This window comes from Galeopterus variegatus, unplaced genomic scaffold, assembly GCF_000696425.1.
Source record: "Galeopterus variegatus unplaced genomic scaffold, G_variegatus-3.0.2 Scaffold5119, whole genome shotgun sequence".
NCBI classification, from domain to species: domain Eukaryota; kingdom Metazoa; phylum Chordata; class Mammalia; order Dermoptera; family Cynocephalidae; genus Galeopterus; species Galeopterus variegatus.
The window spans coordinates 16,093-31,069 of NW_007731230.1; the positions used below are offsets into that span (position 1 = coordinate 16,093).

Consider the following 14,977-nt stretch of genomic DNA (forward strand, 5'->3'; position numbering starts at 1 on the left):
AGCGTCTCGGTGGTTCTGGATTGGGCTGAGGCAGCAGTATGTTTATGCAGAAGCCATGTGTGCTAAGCCCTGTACTGAGCCCTTTTCTTTGAATGATTTTGTTTCTTTTAACTTGTATCCTCCCTTTCCCACAGGAAACATGGTGGAATGGTGCTTACCTCAGGATATTGATCTTGAAGGTGTTGAGTTCAAGTCTATGGCCAGTGGATCCCATAAAATTCAGTCTGATTTTATGTAAGTACTTCTTTTTTTTTTTTCCTTTTTTTGTCTTTTTTCGTGTCCGGCAATGGATCGCAACCCTCAGTGTCGCACCCGTACCGGACCGGGACCGGCAACGGGATCGCAAACCTCGGTGTTGCGGCCGCACCTCGCTCAGCCAGTGAGCGGGAACCGGTCTGTATGTGGGATCTGAACCCTCGGCGGGAGCGCCACCGCACTCCCAAGCGGCGCACTGTAGCAGTGTGCCACCGGGCCGGCCTATGTAAGTACTTCTGACCCTAAGTCTTCTTTGAACCCTTTCCTCCCCATGCCCAACTCCTCACCTTTCTTAGAGTTCTTCAGGTGGTGTGTGTAAATGCCCTGAAAACATATGTGTGGTTTTGTGTTTATATATCAATTTTCTAGCAAGAAGGTCTCTAGCTTTCATCAGGTTCTCAATGGGTTTCATGACTTAAAAACTCAAGAATCCCTATCACAGAGGTTCTCTCACTTTCTAGAAATTATATGGACCTCACCTGATGTTTAAAAATTAAAATTAAAAACCTCATTTGAGGTTTAAGAGTTAAAATTTAAAAATGGAAGAATATGGTTTCAGCTTAGGGTGGGTTAGCTTAAGACATTTATGTGCTAAAAGTTGAAATTCCAGCTTTAAGTAAGGCCAGTTTTTAGTCCTGTGTAATCGAGGCATTAAGAGTATATGAGGACGAGCAGATAGAAGGAACTTAAGGATAATGAAGTTGCTTTAATCTCCTCATTGGGCTGAAACCATGACCAACGCGAGTGTGAGAAAGGAGAAGGAAATAACATGTCAGCTCTATTAAAAGTATGAGAGACTCAGGAAGGGAGGAAAGAATCAACACGGTTCATGCTGAGAACATAAAGATGAATCTGGGTCCTGGTTGTCCCATCCAAGTCCTCAGCTGTGGTGCAGGAGAGAGGGGATGTGTCCACGGTCATGGGCATTTGAGCAGCAAGCTTTCCAGAGACCGAGTCCTGACTCTGCCTGGGTGGCCCTTGGCAAGTTCTAGAGTCTCTGTGCGCCTTGAGGTTAAGTGGCTGGGATTCATTGCTCCCCTGAGGTTCTTTAAAAAAAAAAGTGTATTTTGGGCTGGCGCGTGGCGCACTCAGGAGAGTGCCGCGCTGGGAGCGCAGCGAGCTCCCGCGGCGGGTTCGGATCCTATATAGGACTGGCGGGTGTGCTCACTGGTTGAGCACGGTGCCGGCGACACCACACCAAGGGTTGCGATCCCCTTACCAGTCACAAAAAAAGACAAAAAAAAAAAAAAAAATAGTGTATTTTAAGGCTGAGCTTTGACATTTAGAGCCCTGCACACAGTTCATTTGTTTTGTTTGGGATTGCATCTCAAAGAAAAAAACAAGCAAAAAATTTTTCTCTTTGATTTGGAGCCCGACTACCTATTTGGTCTCTTTTAGCTATTTCCGAAAGGGGCCCTTCTTCGGCTTGGCCTGCTTCGCCAACATGCCGGTGGAAAGCGAGCTGGAGCGAGGCGCACGGATGAAGTCTGTGGGCATCCTGTCGCCTTCCTACACGCTGCTCTACCGCTACATGCACTTCCTGGAGAACCAGGTCCGGTACGTGGTTTGCAGACACGTGCAGGAGGCAGCAGGAGCTGCCAGCTGGTGCCTGTGCGCGGAGCCCCCAGAGATGGGGATCGCAGCCAGAACAACAGATGCCTTTCCAAGAGCATCGATGGCATGTGTCAGGCCTCAGGTGGTGGCCTTTTCTTTCAGCCAGTGTCCTGCAGGATGATCCTTCACACTATAATGAAAGCTCGGATAGATCTTGCTTTCAGTTTGTATTTAATACTGGCATCCATTTTGTTTAATTAAATAATTTGTTGACATGTACATGATCTTTGTTTACCTTAAGCCACAATGGTTACCTCATTGCCCCAGGTAGACAAACAGATGCTAACCTCTTTTCAAGCCTAATTATTTATTAGTTGGTGTTATTATTATTATTATTTGTGATAATAGGAAGAGAATTTGTAACAGAAGCAGCAAAACTGTTAGTTACTTTACATATTTTTTTTTTCGTCATGCAAGCCACCTAATTACATTTCAGATTTTGAGGGGAAAATCTCTCTCTAATCTCTGACATACGCTTAAAATTTTAGCACATTTGCACCTTTTCTGAATGAACATGTGGGTAGCTGTTTTAAAATTCATCATTATTTTAAAGTGTTTATGAAACATAATCTGCCTTGGTCATCATCTTTGAAAAAACATGAAATTTATTATTTGTGGGAAAAACAGATTTATTATTTAAAAATTTATATAAAAGTACAAAAGGATAAAAAAAAACCTCCCAAATATCAACAGAGATAGCCATTGTCAGTATTAGTGAATGTCATTCTAGAATGGAAATAACTTTACAAAAATAGGGTTAATATTTTATGATGATTTAATTTTATCAAATAGGCTATTTTGATGAGATATGTATATTACATATAATTTTACTTGTATATATCAGAAGAAAAGAGTAAATGAAACTGAAGGAATTGTCAAACTTCAAGTACATTTTTTTTCACAATAAGATATATTAGCCCTTGAAATATTCCTCCAAAGTTAAGAAAAAAGATTATAAAAAACATGAAGTTATGGTATTATTACTTTATTGGGAAATAACATATAAATAGTAAAGTACACAAATCTTAGTGTAGGTGTAGATGTTTTTAAGTTGTTTCAACTATAGTCAGTGTCTGTTGTATTTCTTCCCAGTTTCTATCTTCTACTTCACATCCGAATCTTTATGTATTGTAAGATTTATTACATTTAGTTCTGTAATCATAATTCCCTCAGGTCTTAAGTCTCAGTTATATATTTAAATGGATTTAACAACATTTTCATGGCTTACCCATGACTTGCTCCATTCCTGAATTCCTGATTTGACTTATTTCTTGGTTGGTTGGATTTTGCCATTGAGCACTTTTTTCCTTTCTTTCTATGAAAGGACCATCAGTGCTGCCTTCTCTGAGATCTTACACGCATAATAATTTGGCTTGTTCCCTTTTATCCTTGGCTGATGTAAGATATTTGAATGCTGCTTTCTTCCCCTCAGGATGGTATAGATATTGCTCTGTTGTCTTCTGAAATTAGTTGATTTGGGGAAGTCTCTTTTGTCCTGATACCTGTAGATTCTTTTTCTGTGCTGTTTCTCAACTTGCCAAATGTTGATTAGTCCAAATCAGTTTTTTTTCTGGGACGGTTTGTCCTATTTGCTCTACAGATATGTCTTTTATTTTTAATTTAAGGAAACTCTCCTTTTCCCATTTCATTTTTTTTCTTCTTCAGGAACACCCTGTATGTGCATATGTTTTCTCTCTGTTGTCCTCCATATTTATCATTTTAATGATTATTTTAATAGCTCTGTAGTACTAGAGCTGTTCCATACATTTATTTGGTTATTCCCTATAATTGAGCATTTAACATGTTTCCTTTTTTTTTAAGCTACTCCTCTATATCTTAGAGCAGTGGTGACTACCTTCATGTATGTATCTTTTTCTGTATTCAAAATATTTCCTCAGTTTTGAGTCTCAGAAGTAATATTATGGAGTTAAAAAAAAAAAAAAAAAGAACATTTTTATTGGGATCCTGACACTTTTTAAAATTCCCAAATAGGTGATAACATTTTCATGGCTCAAAAACCAAAAATTGTAAAGAGGTACTATATTAGTTAGGGTCCTGGCTAAACAGCAACAACAGAGGCCACAAAGTGCAATGGCTCAGTTAAGATAGAAGATTCTTTCTCATGTAATAGCCTAGAGATAGGCAGGTGGTGAAGATGTGTAGCCTTCTCTATTCACACAATTGTTCAGGGACCCGTGTTTCTTATTATTCCGCCTTGTTCTAGGAATGTCTTTTTGTATTCTAAGGTGTGCTTGTCCAAGCATTCAAAGCTGCTGACCACTGCTCTGTCTGTATTCCAGCCTGCAGGGAAGAGGTAAAGACCAGAAGGTTCATATATCACTTCTCATATTCCATTGTTAAGTTTTCAATCACAAAGACACACCTAACAGCAAAGTAGCCTGGGAAGTGTAGTCTCCAGGTGGGTGACTGTGTTCAGTTAAAATTCTGGGGCTTTGGTTTAAAACTGTAAGAAGGAAAGAATGGATTTTGAGAAAAAATTAGCAACCTCTGCTTCAGTTTGCCCCCCCTGGCTCTGTGTGTATTCTTCCTCCCACCTCAAAGGAGACATCGTAGAGTCTCATCCAGTCCAAACTCCAGGACTTCTGTGTGACATGCAGCAATCCTTTGCATCAGACCAGGACATGGGTCTTCTAACTCTGAAGGCCTATAAAAGAGTAGACAAGCCCCTCCATTCCTCACCTCCCAGATGTAATACAGATGGCAGAGTAGGAGCCACAAGACAAGCTCCTGTTTGGAAAAGAGGAAACTGAGAACAGCAGTCATGAGTCCATAATGATGAAATTCTGCTGAGCAGGAGTTTTAGCTCCTTGTCCTGGCTGAGTCATTTGTTCTTGCTTAAACCTTGATTCTGCTGCGTAGAATTCCTTCTCTATTTTCTTCCATGGCCCCTGGCTATGTCTTCTAGAAGAGTCTTTCTCCATTTTCCTCCACAACCACATTTGAAGCAGACATTGGAGAACAGGCCCTTGTTGAGGTCGCACAGCTTTAGAGCACATCTGCTGGCATAGGTTTGGGGATCCTCGTGGTTTCATTAGGAGTTGAGAAGTCACAGGCTTTATAGGCCAAGCATGTGACAAACATGTTCCTTAACAGCTAAATAGGCTTCTGGTTTATTTGCTTCTAATCAGTTCCAGGCAAAAGTATCCACTACTAAAGATCTCTTCTGGGTCATGGCTTTTAAGGCAGTGCACTCTAGATTCATTACTGATCTCTGCTCTTGGCCCATCCCTCTCGACCTCATTTTAATGGCAGCTACCTTGAGGCTGTTCCCTAAATCTGAGATTTACAAATGGGCTGATTCCCATGTCTGCCCAAGAATAGTTAGCTGGAGACTTTCATAGAGGCCTTAAAAGAGACTCTTATCTCAAGATAACAGGGGTACAGAAGCAATTGGTTTTTCTAGCTCCACAAGTCTAAAATTATTAGTCTTGATTGATTTATATTGTAGGACTTAGAACACATTGCTCTTAGTAGGCTGTATTTCCGTCCATTTCTGCTTGCCAGGTCAATTATTGCCTATTTCCATCTTACTCTTGTAGCCACTCAGTAAAAGCAGCAGGGGCCATCAATCAGCACACATCAACATTCTACTTCTAAGTGCTTCCTCAAGCTACAAATTCAGATGGCACAGGGTCTGTCTTCCAAGTCATTGAAGTTTTAGCAAACATTTTGCTACAGTATAACAAGGGTTACCAGCTTTCTAATCTGCAATATCTATTTTCTCACCATCCTGCCCTTCCAGCTGCTAAGCCAGTGCCATATTGTAGTTTTGATACTGTAGTAACTCATTTCTAGGTATCATTTTCTGCTTCAGCTAGAGTAGAGACTAAGTTGCTATAACAAAGAGGAGACCTAAACTGTAGTGACTCAAACAAGCTAGAAGTACAGCTTTTCTAGCGTGATTATCCCAGAGAGAGAGAAGCAATTCAGTGTGGGTAGGTGGCTCTGTTCCATTGGGTTATACTGAGATCCAGGTCTTTCTGTCTCATATTAACGTCATCTCCTAGAGTGTTGTCTTTGTTCATGTGGTAGAAGCTGACTCCCCATGTCATGTTCCAGCCTGCAGGAAAGCAGAAAGTCACAGGAATCCCAAAGGTTGGACACATCACTTCTGCTCACATTCCATTGGCCAGCTCTGGGTTACTAGGCACACCTAGCAGCAATCTGGGAAGTGTGGTCTTTAGCTGGGTGTCCATGTGACTATCTAAAATTTGGGAGAGCACCCATCTCTACCACTGGCATAAAATGAAAAGTCTTCACCTAGCTCCCATATCCATCCAACAGTATAGTAATCACTGTTAATTTCTCATGTATTGTCCCAAAGTTTGTGTATAAACACAAGTATATACAAGTGCACATGTATATTCTTATTTTCCCTCTTTCATGCAAAAGGTAGTGTGTTATAGTGCTCTTTTGCACCTTGCCTTTTTCATTCAACAGTGCAGGAGATCTCATATCAGTACATCGAGAGCTTTGTCATTGTTTTTACAGTAGTATCCTATGCCCTGTATAGAACGACAGTGCTTTATTTATCAGGTTTATTATTGATAGACATTTGATTGTTTCCAGTCTTTTGCTGTTACACATAATCTGCACTGCATACCCATGAACAAGTATGATTTCACACAAGTGGTATATCTGTACATTAAATTTCCAAAAATGAAATTGGTGGTTCAATAAAGAACAAGTATGATTTCACACAAGTGGTATATCTGTACATTAAATTTCCAAAAATGAAATTGGTGGTTCAATAAATACAGCCATGTTGCTTTCCATAGAGCTTGTGCCGTTTCTCATGCCCAGCAGTAATGCAGGAGAATGCCTGTTCCATCACAACATATGAATGCAAAAATGAAAGTTTGGGGTTTGGGGCACTCTAGTGGATAAAAAACAGTACGTTAGTATAGTTTTGATTCGCACTTTTCTCACTATAAGTGAGGTTGAGCACCTTTATATATGTTTGAGTCATTTGTATTTCCTTTTCTGTGAACTGTTTCTAACCTTTGCTACATTTTGTTGTTGGCCTTTTCTTATTAATTTCTAGGATTTTGTTGTAAAATAAGGAAATTGGCTCTTTGTGATATAATTGAAAATATTTTTCCACTTTTTGTCTTTTGTATTTGAACATTACTTTCTTATTATGTGGATGTTTTTCTTTTTTAAAGTCATTAGTCTTTTTATGGCTTCTAGAATTTATGGCATAGCTAGAAATGTTCCCAGCTTGGTGATTAAAGAGGGTAGAGGTAAGATGAGAAAAGAGACTTGGATGACAGAGCATGAAGAAAAGAAAGAAGCACAGTTAGATAAGCCCAGGTCTCGGCAGGGATATCCAGCTTGGTGATTAAAGAGGGTAGAGGTAAGATGAGAAAAGAGACTTGAATGACAGAGCATGAAGAAAAGAAAGAAGCACAGTTAGATAAGCCCAGGTCTCGGCAGGGATAGTGCTTGACTGCAGCAATTACTTTTGTATGAATTAACTAGACTCTATTTCTGCAGCAACTAATCTGTGTTTTATATTCATTCTGACTTCTGATATCACAAACTGTATTTTTAGTATTTCATCTACAAATCTTACCCTCAATATCTCTCTAGTTAGAGAGTCCTTTCTATGATTATTTCTTATTAATCAGACGATATTGGAGAACTATTTTATAATTTAAAAAAATTAGATTTAAAAAGGGAAGAGGGACTGTTACAGAATAAAAATAGATCCAAACATAATCACGTTTTTGGACCTTGCCTAGATCTTGATTTAAACAAACTAACTATGAAATAACATTTTGGGGACGGTCGGTATAATTTGAATGTGGACTGGGTATTAGCTTATACGAAGGTGTTTGAATTAACTTTGTTAGGTGAGGTAATGGCAGAGTGGTTATGTGTTATGTTATTTTTTAAACAGACTCTATCAGTCAGATATGCATACCAAAGTATTTATGGGTAAAGTGTTATGATATGAGATTTTCTTTAAGACATTTCAGGGAAAACTAGTGGTGGTGGTAGGGTATAGGACATAGATGTAACCATATTGATCAAATATTGATCATTATTGAAGCTAGGTGGTAGATATATCGGGCTCATTATTCCCTCCTTTCTACTTTCAGTGTATGTTTGAAAATTTCCATAACAAAAAAGTTTAAAAAGACTATGAAATTAATACATAATGATTGTAGAAAACTTTGAAAAATAGAGAAAAGCTCAAAGGGAAAAAATAAGATCCCAACAGCCAGACATATCTTCATTAACATTTTGTTGTATATCCTTCTAGTCTTTTTCCCATGTGTAAATATATACATACACATTAGGTTTTTTTTACAGGATTATTAATGTCATTTAATATCTAAATTTTGTAACTTAGTATATTAATCTTTCAGTGTATCATGAATAATAGTCCTCAACATTATTTTGTCAGTTTCACAGCATTTCAATGCATTAGATGTATCACAATTTATTTAACTATTTCACTATTATTGGCCTTTTAGGTTGTTTCTTATTTTTCACCACTGTAAACATGAGCATCCTTGTGGGTAAATGATTGTTCACATTCATGAATAGTTCTTTAGGCCACATTCCTAGAAATGGAATCACCAGGTCAGAGGGTATATACAGTGGACAATTTGATACAAGTTGTAAGTTACCCTTGGGAAGGTGGTATCATTTTGTTCCTGCATCAGCCATAAGTGGGAATGCCTGTTATTCTGTATTTGCAAAGCCAGAAGACAGACTCAGATTAGTAATGAATACACCATCTCTGATTCTTACTTTGGGTGAATTATTGCCTCTGTGTGGTAGGGGAAGGCAGAGTTAGTTGCACGGGGCACCTGAATGGTCACATATGCCTGTGTTTTATCAGTGAAGGGCTGTGAACTTAAGGAGAACCCTAACATCTCAGGTCCTGCAGGAGAATCCTCGATCTGGCCCAGAAGCCCATCACTTCAGATCAATAGCATATACTGAGCCAGTTATTCTCTAATTTTACAGTGTCATATCTCTTGGACAGTTTCCATAGATGGCTTGGCATACATTTCAGTATGGTAGTTTCTTAATCTACACATCCTTATAGATAAGCTCACTAGGAAGGTCTCCTTTTATACCATCTTTGAAGACTCACTTATCTTCCAGCACTCTCAACCTTGTTTTAGTACATTTTTGTTTATCCTGGTATTGTGGTTTGTAATCAATCTTGTTTGTTGCGTAATCAACAGTGTGTTTAAATTTCGAGGCTTTCATACAACAGTTGTTTAACATTCATCCAGGAACTGCCAATTTATATTTGTCTCTATATTATTGCCTTGTTCTGTCATGGTCAGTGATATTTTGGTTATCAAAGGACAGAATGCTGGTTGCTACGTTTTTGTTGAAGGGACTATAACTTAGTAGTGAGCTTTTCTTTAGAATTTTGGTCTAAGTATAGAGCTTAAGGTAGTCAAACAGAAAAGACAATTCAGCAGTAAATCAGCAAACAATAAGCCTAGAAAATGAAAAAATATTACATAAATTATCTTTGATACAGCCCCCTTTAACACAGAAATTATACTATTAAGATTATGATAAAATGATTCTCAGTGTTCTTTTTAGGGAAATCAGGTCCTGATGAAAACACCTTTGAACTTGATTGCCATTGTGTGATTTTCTCTTAATCAAACCTTCATCAATTTGACACACATCCCTAGAGAGTATCTGACACCTGCCCTCTTCTCAGGATAGCCAGACACAACTCAGCCACCACGGACTTCCCATCTAGCCCAGGAACGTTTGTAAGAGTGAGAGAAACGATTATAAGCCACCCCTTCCCAAATCGTCATTATTATTACATTGCATGACTACCTCCTGTGCAAGGCTTAAAACAAGATATACAGGAAGCCTGAAATTAGAGAGTTATCACCCAGAAAGGAATTTGTTAGTAATCATTTTTTGAATATAGTTGATTTTTAAAATTTTTTTTTTTCTTTTTAAAATATAAATTTGCCTGAAGGTCTCTTGTCGCCTTGACAATGAGAATAGGAAGCCTGAAATTAGAGAGTTATCACCCAGAAAGGAATTTGTTAGTAATCATTTTTTGAATATAGTTGATTTTTAAAAATTTTTTTTTCTTTTTAAAATATAAATTTGCCTGAAGGTCTCTTGTCGCCTTGACAATGAGAACTATAAGTCACTTTGGAGTGAAGACAGAACAGCCAGCTACCAGTTGGTCAGTGAAAAGCTTGCCACTGAGCAGCTCGTGGCATAGTCTGGAGTAAGCCACGGTGCCAGGTTGCAGGGGCAGAGGGGTTGCCTATTTTTTAATCATTGTTGTTCCAGGGCCAACCATAATTAGGGACACCTCTTCTGGCTCAGCGAAGCTATATTTTGCTTCTTTCTCCTCATTTGATGGAAACTGTAGGACACCAAGAAAATTAAAATGGGCTAGAAGGGCTTTGGTATATTTTATTCTTGCCTGTATTAACTTGCTAGGGCTGCATAACAAAGTATCAAAAATTGGGTGGCTTTAGAATGATAGAACCTTACTGTCTCACAGTTCTAGAGCCTAAAAGTCCAAAATCGGTGTCAGCAGACCTGGTTCCCTCTGAGGCTGTGAGGGAGACTCTGTCCTGTGCCTCGGTCCTGGCTTCTGATGGTTTGCCTGCAGTCTTTGGTGTTGCTTGGCTTATAGAGGCAACACCTCAGTCCCTGCCTTCATCTTCACATGGCTCTCTGTGTTTGTCTGTCTCTGTGTCCAATATTCTTTTTATAATGATATCAGTCTTACTGGGTTGGGCCCATTCTAATGACCTCATTTTAACTTGATTACCTATATAAAGACCCTATCCAAATAAGGTCACATTCAGAAGTACTGGGGCTCCTATATATCTTTTTTTGGAGGACAACATTCAACCTTCACCAGCCCTGTTAAACATAGTGCCAAACAGCACCCACAGCTCTCCTGCACTCGACCTGGAGGCAGGATTCTCCATTGTCCTAGTGGTCTAGGGACTCAATGCCACTTCCTCAGTTATAATGTTAGTCACCCAGGCTACTCCACCCACAGCCCAATCTCTGCCGACCTGAGCAGGTGGTGAGAAGTACTGGGGCTCCTATATATCTTTTTTTGGAGGACAACATTCTACCTTCACCAGCCCTGTTAAACACAGTGCCAAACAGCACCCACAGCTCTCCTGCACTCGACCTGGAGGCAGGATTCTCCATTGTCCCAGTGGTCTAGGGACTCAATGCCACTTCCTCGGTTATAATGTTAGTCACCCAGGCTACTCCACCCACAGCCCAATCTCTGCCGACCTGAGCAGGTGGTGGGAAGAGAAGAGATTCTGATGCTTTTTATGTCTTTATTACTTGATGTAGAAATTATGAGCCCTTAGTGACATCCAATAATAACTGTTTTCCCGTATTTGAGACATTGAGGGGTAAGTTTCTCCATATTCTTTTACAGCAACACAGCAAGCAAACATGAGTTCTAAACAAAGAGCAGCTTTAAGCAGCAAATTTGTAGTCTTCCATGTTATGCCTTCTCACATAAACAGCCGTCCTCTGGAAAGCAGCAGGATCTTAGCATACCTTGCCCGAGAACAATAGGCATTAGTCATAGTCTGTTAATTCTGCCTGTTTCCCGTGAGAAAGAGAATGTGTGTTACATGGTCCTGTCAGGGAGTTTCAGGCCCACGTTTGAGCTTTTTCTAAGGATGTTCTATAACACAAAAGGAGGCGTCCTGAGCAACCTCAAGATAGGGATCTTTAGAGTGTATCAGGGCCTTTGCCCCTAAGCACTATAAGCCTCAGGGCGGGGCAGTGCACTGCAGAGCTGTGGCCAGTACTGTTCTCACCGTGCATGTGTGTGTGTGTGTTGTGCAGACACCAGCTGGAGATGCCGGGACATTACTCTCATCTGGCTGCATTCTACGAGGACAAGAAAGGGGTGCTCCATGCTGGTCCTGGAAGGGGCAGCAGCCTGCCCCCTGTCTACTGGCTGCCTTCCATACACCGATACATGTATCCTGAGATGAAGGTGAGGTCAGCCGTATCCTCGCACAGTCCTGGACCACACTGGGAATAGTAGCTATTGATCCATTTTGAGTAAATAAAAAATGTGTGTCTTGGGCTCATGCAAAAAGTCCGCTTTCAGTAGAACAGGGTTGGAACATAAGTATTGGGGCTCATTTAAAACATAAGTCAAGTTATCCTAAACTCTATGCTTTCTAGCCACTTCTGTGATTATGGGGCAAAGCTGTGGGTGATAGGCCAGTCGGGCTGGACTCCTGGGGGACAAAAGTTGGATTTGATTCTGTTGACTGCTTCAGATATTTTAAAGCCAGACATTTGAACAAAGGATGAAGAGTTTGATAAACAGGGTTTGACATTTTTGATATTACTTTACTTAGCGTTTTTTTCTGAAGTACTTTGCCTTTGGTGCTAGAATATGTTTGTTTTCAGTTAAGAAAACTCCCAGCCAAGCGTTAGGTGTTGGGATGGTACAAAGATGCCTGCTAAGAACATCAAAAGAGAGCTCCCCCGCCCCCGGTTGGTCATCAGATATTTCAGTGGAAGCCTAGGGCTCCTGTGGCAGAGAAATTATGCCATGAGTTTAAGGGAGAACTCTGGGAAGGCATCTTGGAAGAGGAGTTGGTCCCTCAAGCGTATGGCTGGGTGGAAAGGGGGAGATGTGGGTTCAGGGCTGAGGGAAGAAGCCATGAGCAGTGGGGAGAGCCGGCTCCAGCACCTTCTCAGCACCTCCTGAGTGGGAAGCATTGAGATAAAAGATTAGAAAAATAGGTTGGATTAGGTTGTAGAAAACCTTAAAATCTAGCCCATGGAATTTAAACCCTAATAAGACCAGTGAGGGTCTCATCAGGAAGGCAGAGGCTGAGTTAGGTGTTTCAAACTAGTTCAGTACAGAGAACTGGTACTGCAGGAGTTAGAAGACTGACGGAGGAAACAGAGAATGTGGTAACCCGAATATTAGTAACTACAGACAACAGCTGCTACCCTATGTCAGTCATTTATTGCTGTGTAACAAATTACCCCCAAATTAATGGTTTAAATCAGTGCATATTTATTATCTCACAGTTTCTGAGAGTCAGGAATCTAGGCATGGCTTAGCTGAGTCCTCTGCTATATGATCTCTCATGAGACATAAGGTGTCAGCCATGGTTGGAGTCTAATCTGAAGGTTTAACTGGGGAACTATGCACTTCTGAGCTCATGTGAGTGCTGGCAGGGTTGAACTTCTTGAAGACTGCTGAACTGAAGGCTGGCTGTTTGTTGGAGGCCACCCTCACTTCTTCCCCATGTGGGACTCTCCAGGATGGTGCTTGCTTCATCAAAGCCAGAAAGAGAGAGTCTGCTAGCAAGATGCAAGTCAGAATCCTCTAGCCATCCTCACTTCTTCCCCATGTGGGACTCTCCAGGATGATGCTTGCTTCATCAAAGCCAGAAAGAGAGAGTCTGCTAGCAAGATGCAAGTCAGAATCCTCTGTAACTTAATCATGGCTCTGCAATGTTGCCATGTTCTCTGGGTTAGAAGCAAGTTACTTAGGAGGAAGAGGGGATTGCATAAGGCTGTGAATACTGAGAGATGGAGATCACTGGGTCTGTCTTAGAGACTGCCTGCCACATACCCCCACATACCCCTGGGGCAACAAAGGGGGAGAAGTGACATTTCCAGAACCACAGGAGCTTGGAGGTGGGGCTCCTGCACAGCCAGTGCTCACCTCTTGAAGGAGGCACTGTGCATCTGATGCTGATACCTCTCATGGCCATGGCTTGACTTGGGCTGCGGGTGCTAAGAAGAGCTGGAAGCTGGAGTCATAGGTGTCTTCTGCTGCTGGAGAAACACTAGCAGGAGCAAGAAACTGAAGAGAATTACTTTTCCCTTCCTCCTGCCTTCCAGTATTCAGTCCTTGCTCACCATTGGAAGCACCTAACAGGAAGNTTCGACCCTAGGAGATGTGGGGAAAAGGGTACTTTCACAGGTTGTGGATAGAAATGCAGAGGGTATTTTTTTAAAAAAACAATGTGAACAGGAGAAATTAAAAATACATGCACCTTTTGTGTCAGCAGTCCCACTCCTCAGGATCTACCCTATAGATATAAAACCACTGGAATGATGTATGTGTAAGAATGTTTAACCCAACATTGTTCAGAGTGGGAGAAAACTAGAATGCCTGTATATGGAACAGCCATTATGAATAATGAATTAGAGCATAAGAAGTTGATGTGGAAGCCCTACCAGGTCTATTTTGTGTAAGACTAGCAAGGTGCAGAAAACTATATATGATATGATTGCACTCTTGTTAAATAATCACAGTCTCAGGTATAGATATAGTTACACACGCATATACATAAATGAACATGGAAAAATATGGATGGATATGTACTAGGTTTTCAAGGCATGTATTACCTGGGGATGAGGTAAAGCATGGGGGAAGGTTGTCTAGGGCAATGCTTACTGTTGAGCTCTTTTACTTGCCTGTGATCCTTCCGACTGGGCCAATTGTCGAGCTAGGGCTGGGTCTGGACTCCAGCCCATTCACAGACTGGGTCACAAACCCTTCCCATGCCAGGCTGGGTCACCAGACCCCTCACACACGGGTCTGTGAGCTAGGTAACTGGCCAAAAGGTCCTTGGAGCTGTAGGTTCAAAAGCATGGCCGCATGGAGTGGCAGAGGCCCAAGGCATATACCAGGCAATGTCACAGCGTCGCCCATGTGCACTAACTCCACCCACACATAACTTGCTTATTATAGAATGCGCTGCACCACCCCCAACCTGACCCAGAGTGAGGGGCCCTGATTAAATTATTCTATTTTCCCAACACTTACATGTATGAAAAAGGAAAGGCCTGGGGGAGAAATGACAGCACTAAAAAAAATGGTATATGTGGTATGACTCCATTTGTTATTTATGAAAAATCATGTATATGTACATATTAAGAAATTTTTCTTGGGTGCCAAGTGCTGAGTATTCAAGTTCCAACAATGAACACAGAAGACCCAGTCCCTGCCTTCATACAGTTTATAGGCTAGTAGGAGAAGCAGGGAAACAAGCAATTGAAATACAGCCTGATGAGAGCCGTGTGGGGAGGACAGGGGGCTGTC

At 40.9% G+C, this 14,977-nt stretch overlaps 1 protein-coding gene across 1 annotated transcript in view; it reads left to right on the plus strand.

The window, feature by feature from the left end:
* Positions 1 to 14,977, plus strand: part of KIAA1147 (KIAA1147 ortholog) — a 29,342-nt gene that overhangs the window by 4,183 nt on the left and 10,182 nt on the right. The window contains exons 4-5 of the mRNA XM_008588954.1: positions 1,654 to 1,812; positions 11,737 to 11,890. Of these exons, the coding sequence (XP_008587176.1) occupies positions 1,654 to 1,812; positions 11,737 to 11,890 (313 nt within the window). The remainder of the gene's footprint in view (positions 1 to 1,653; positions 1,813 to 11,736; positions 11,891 to 14,977) is intronic.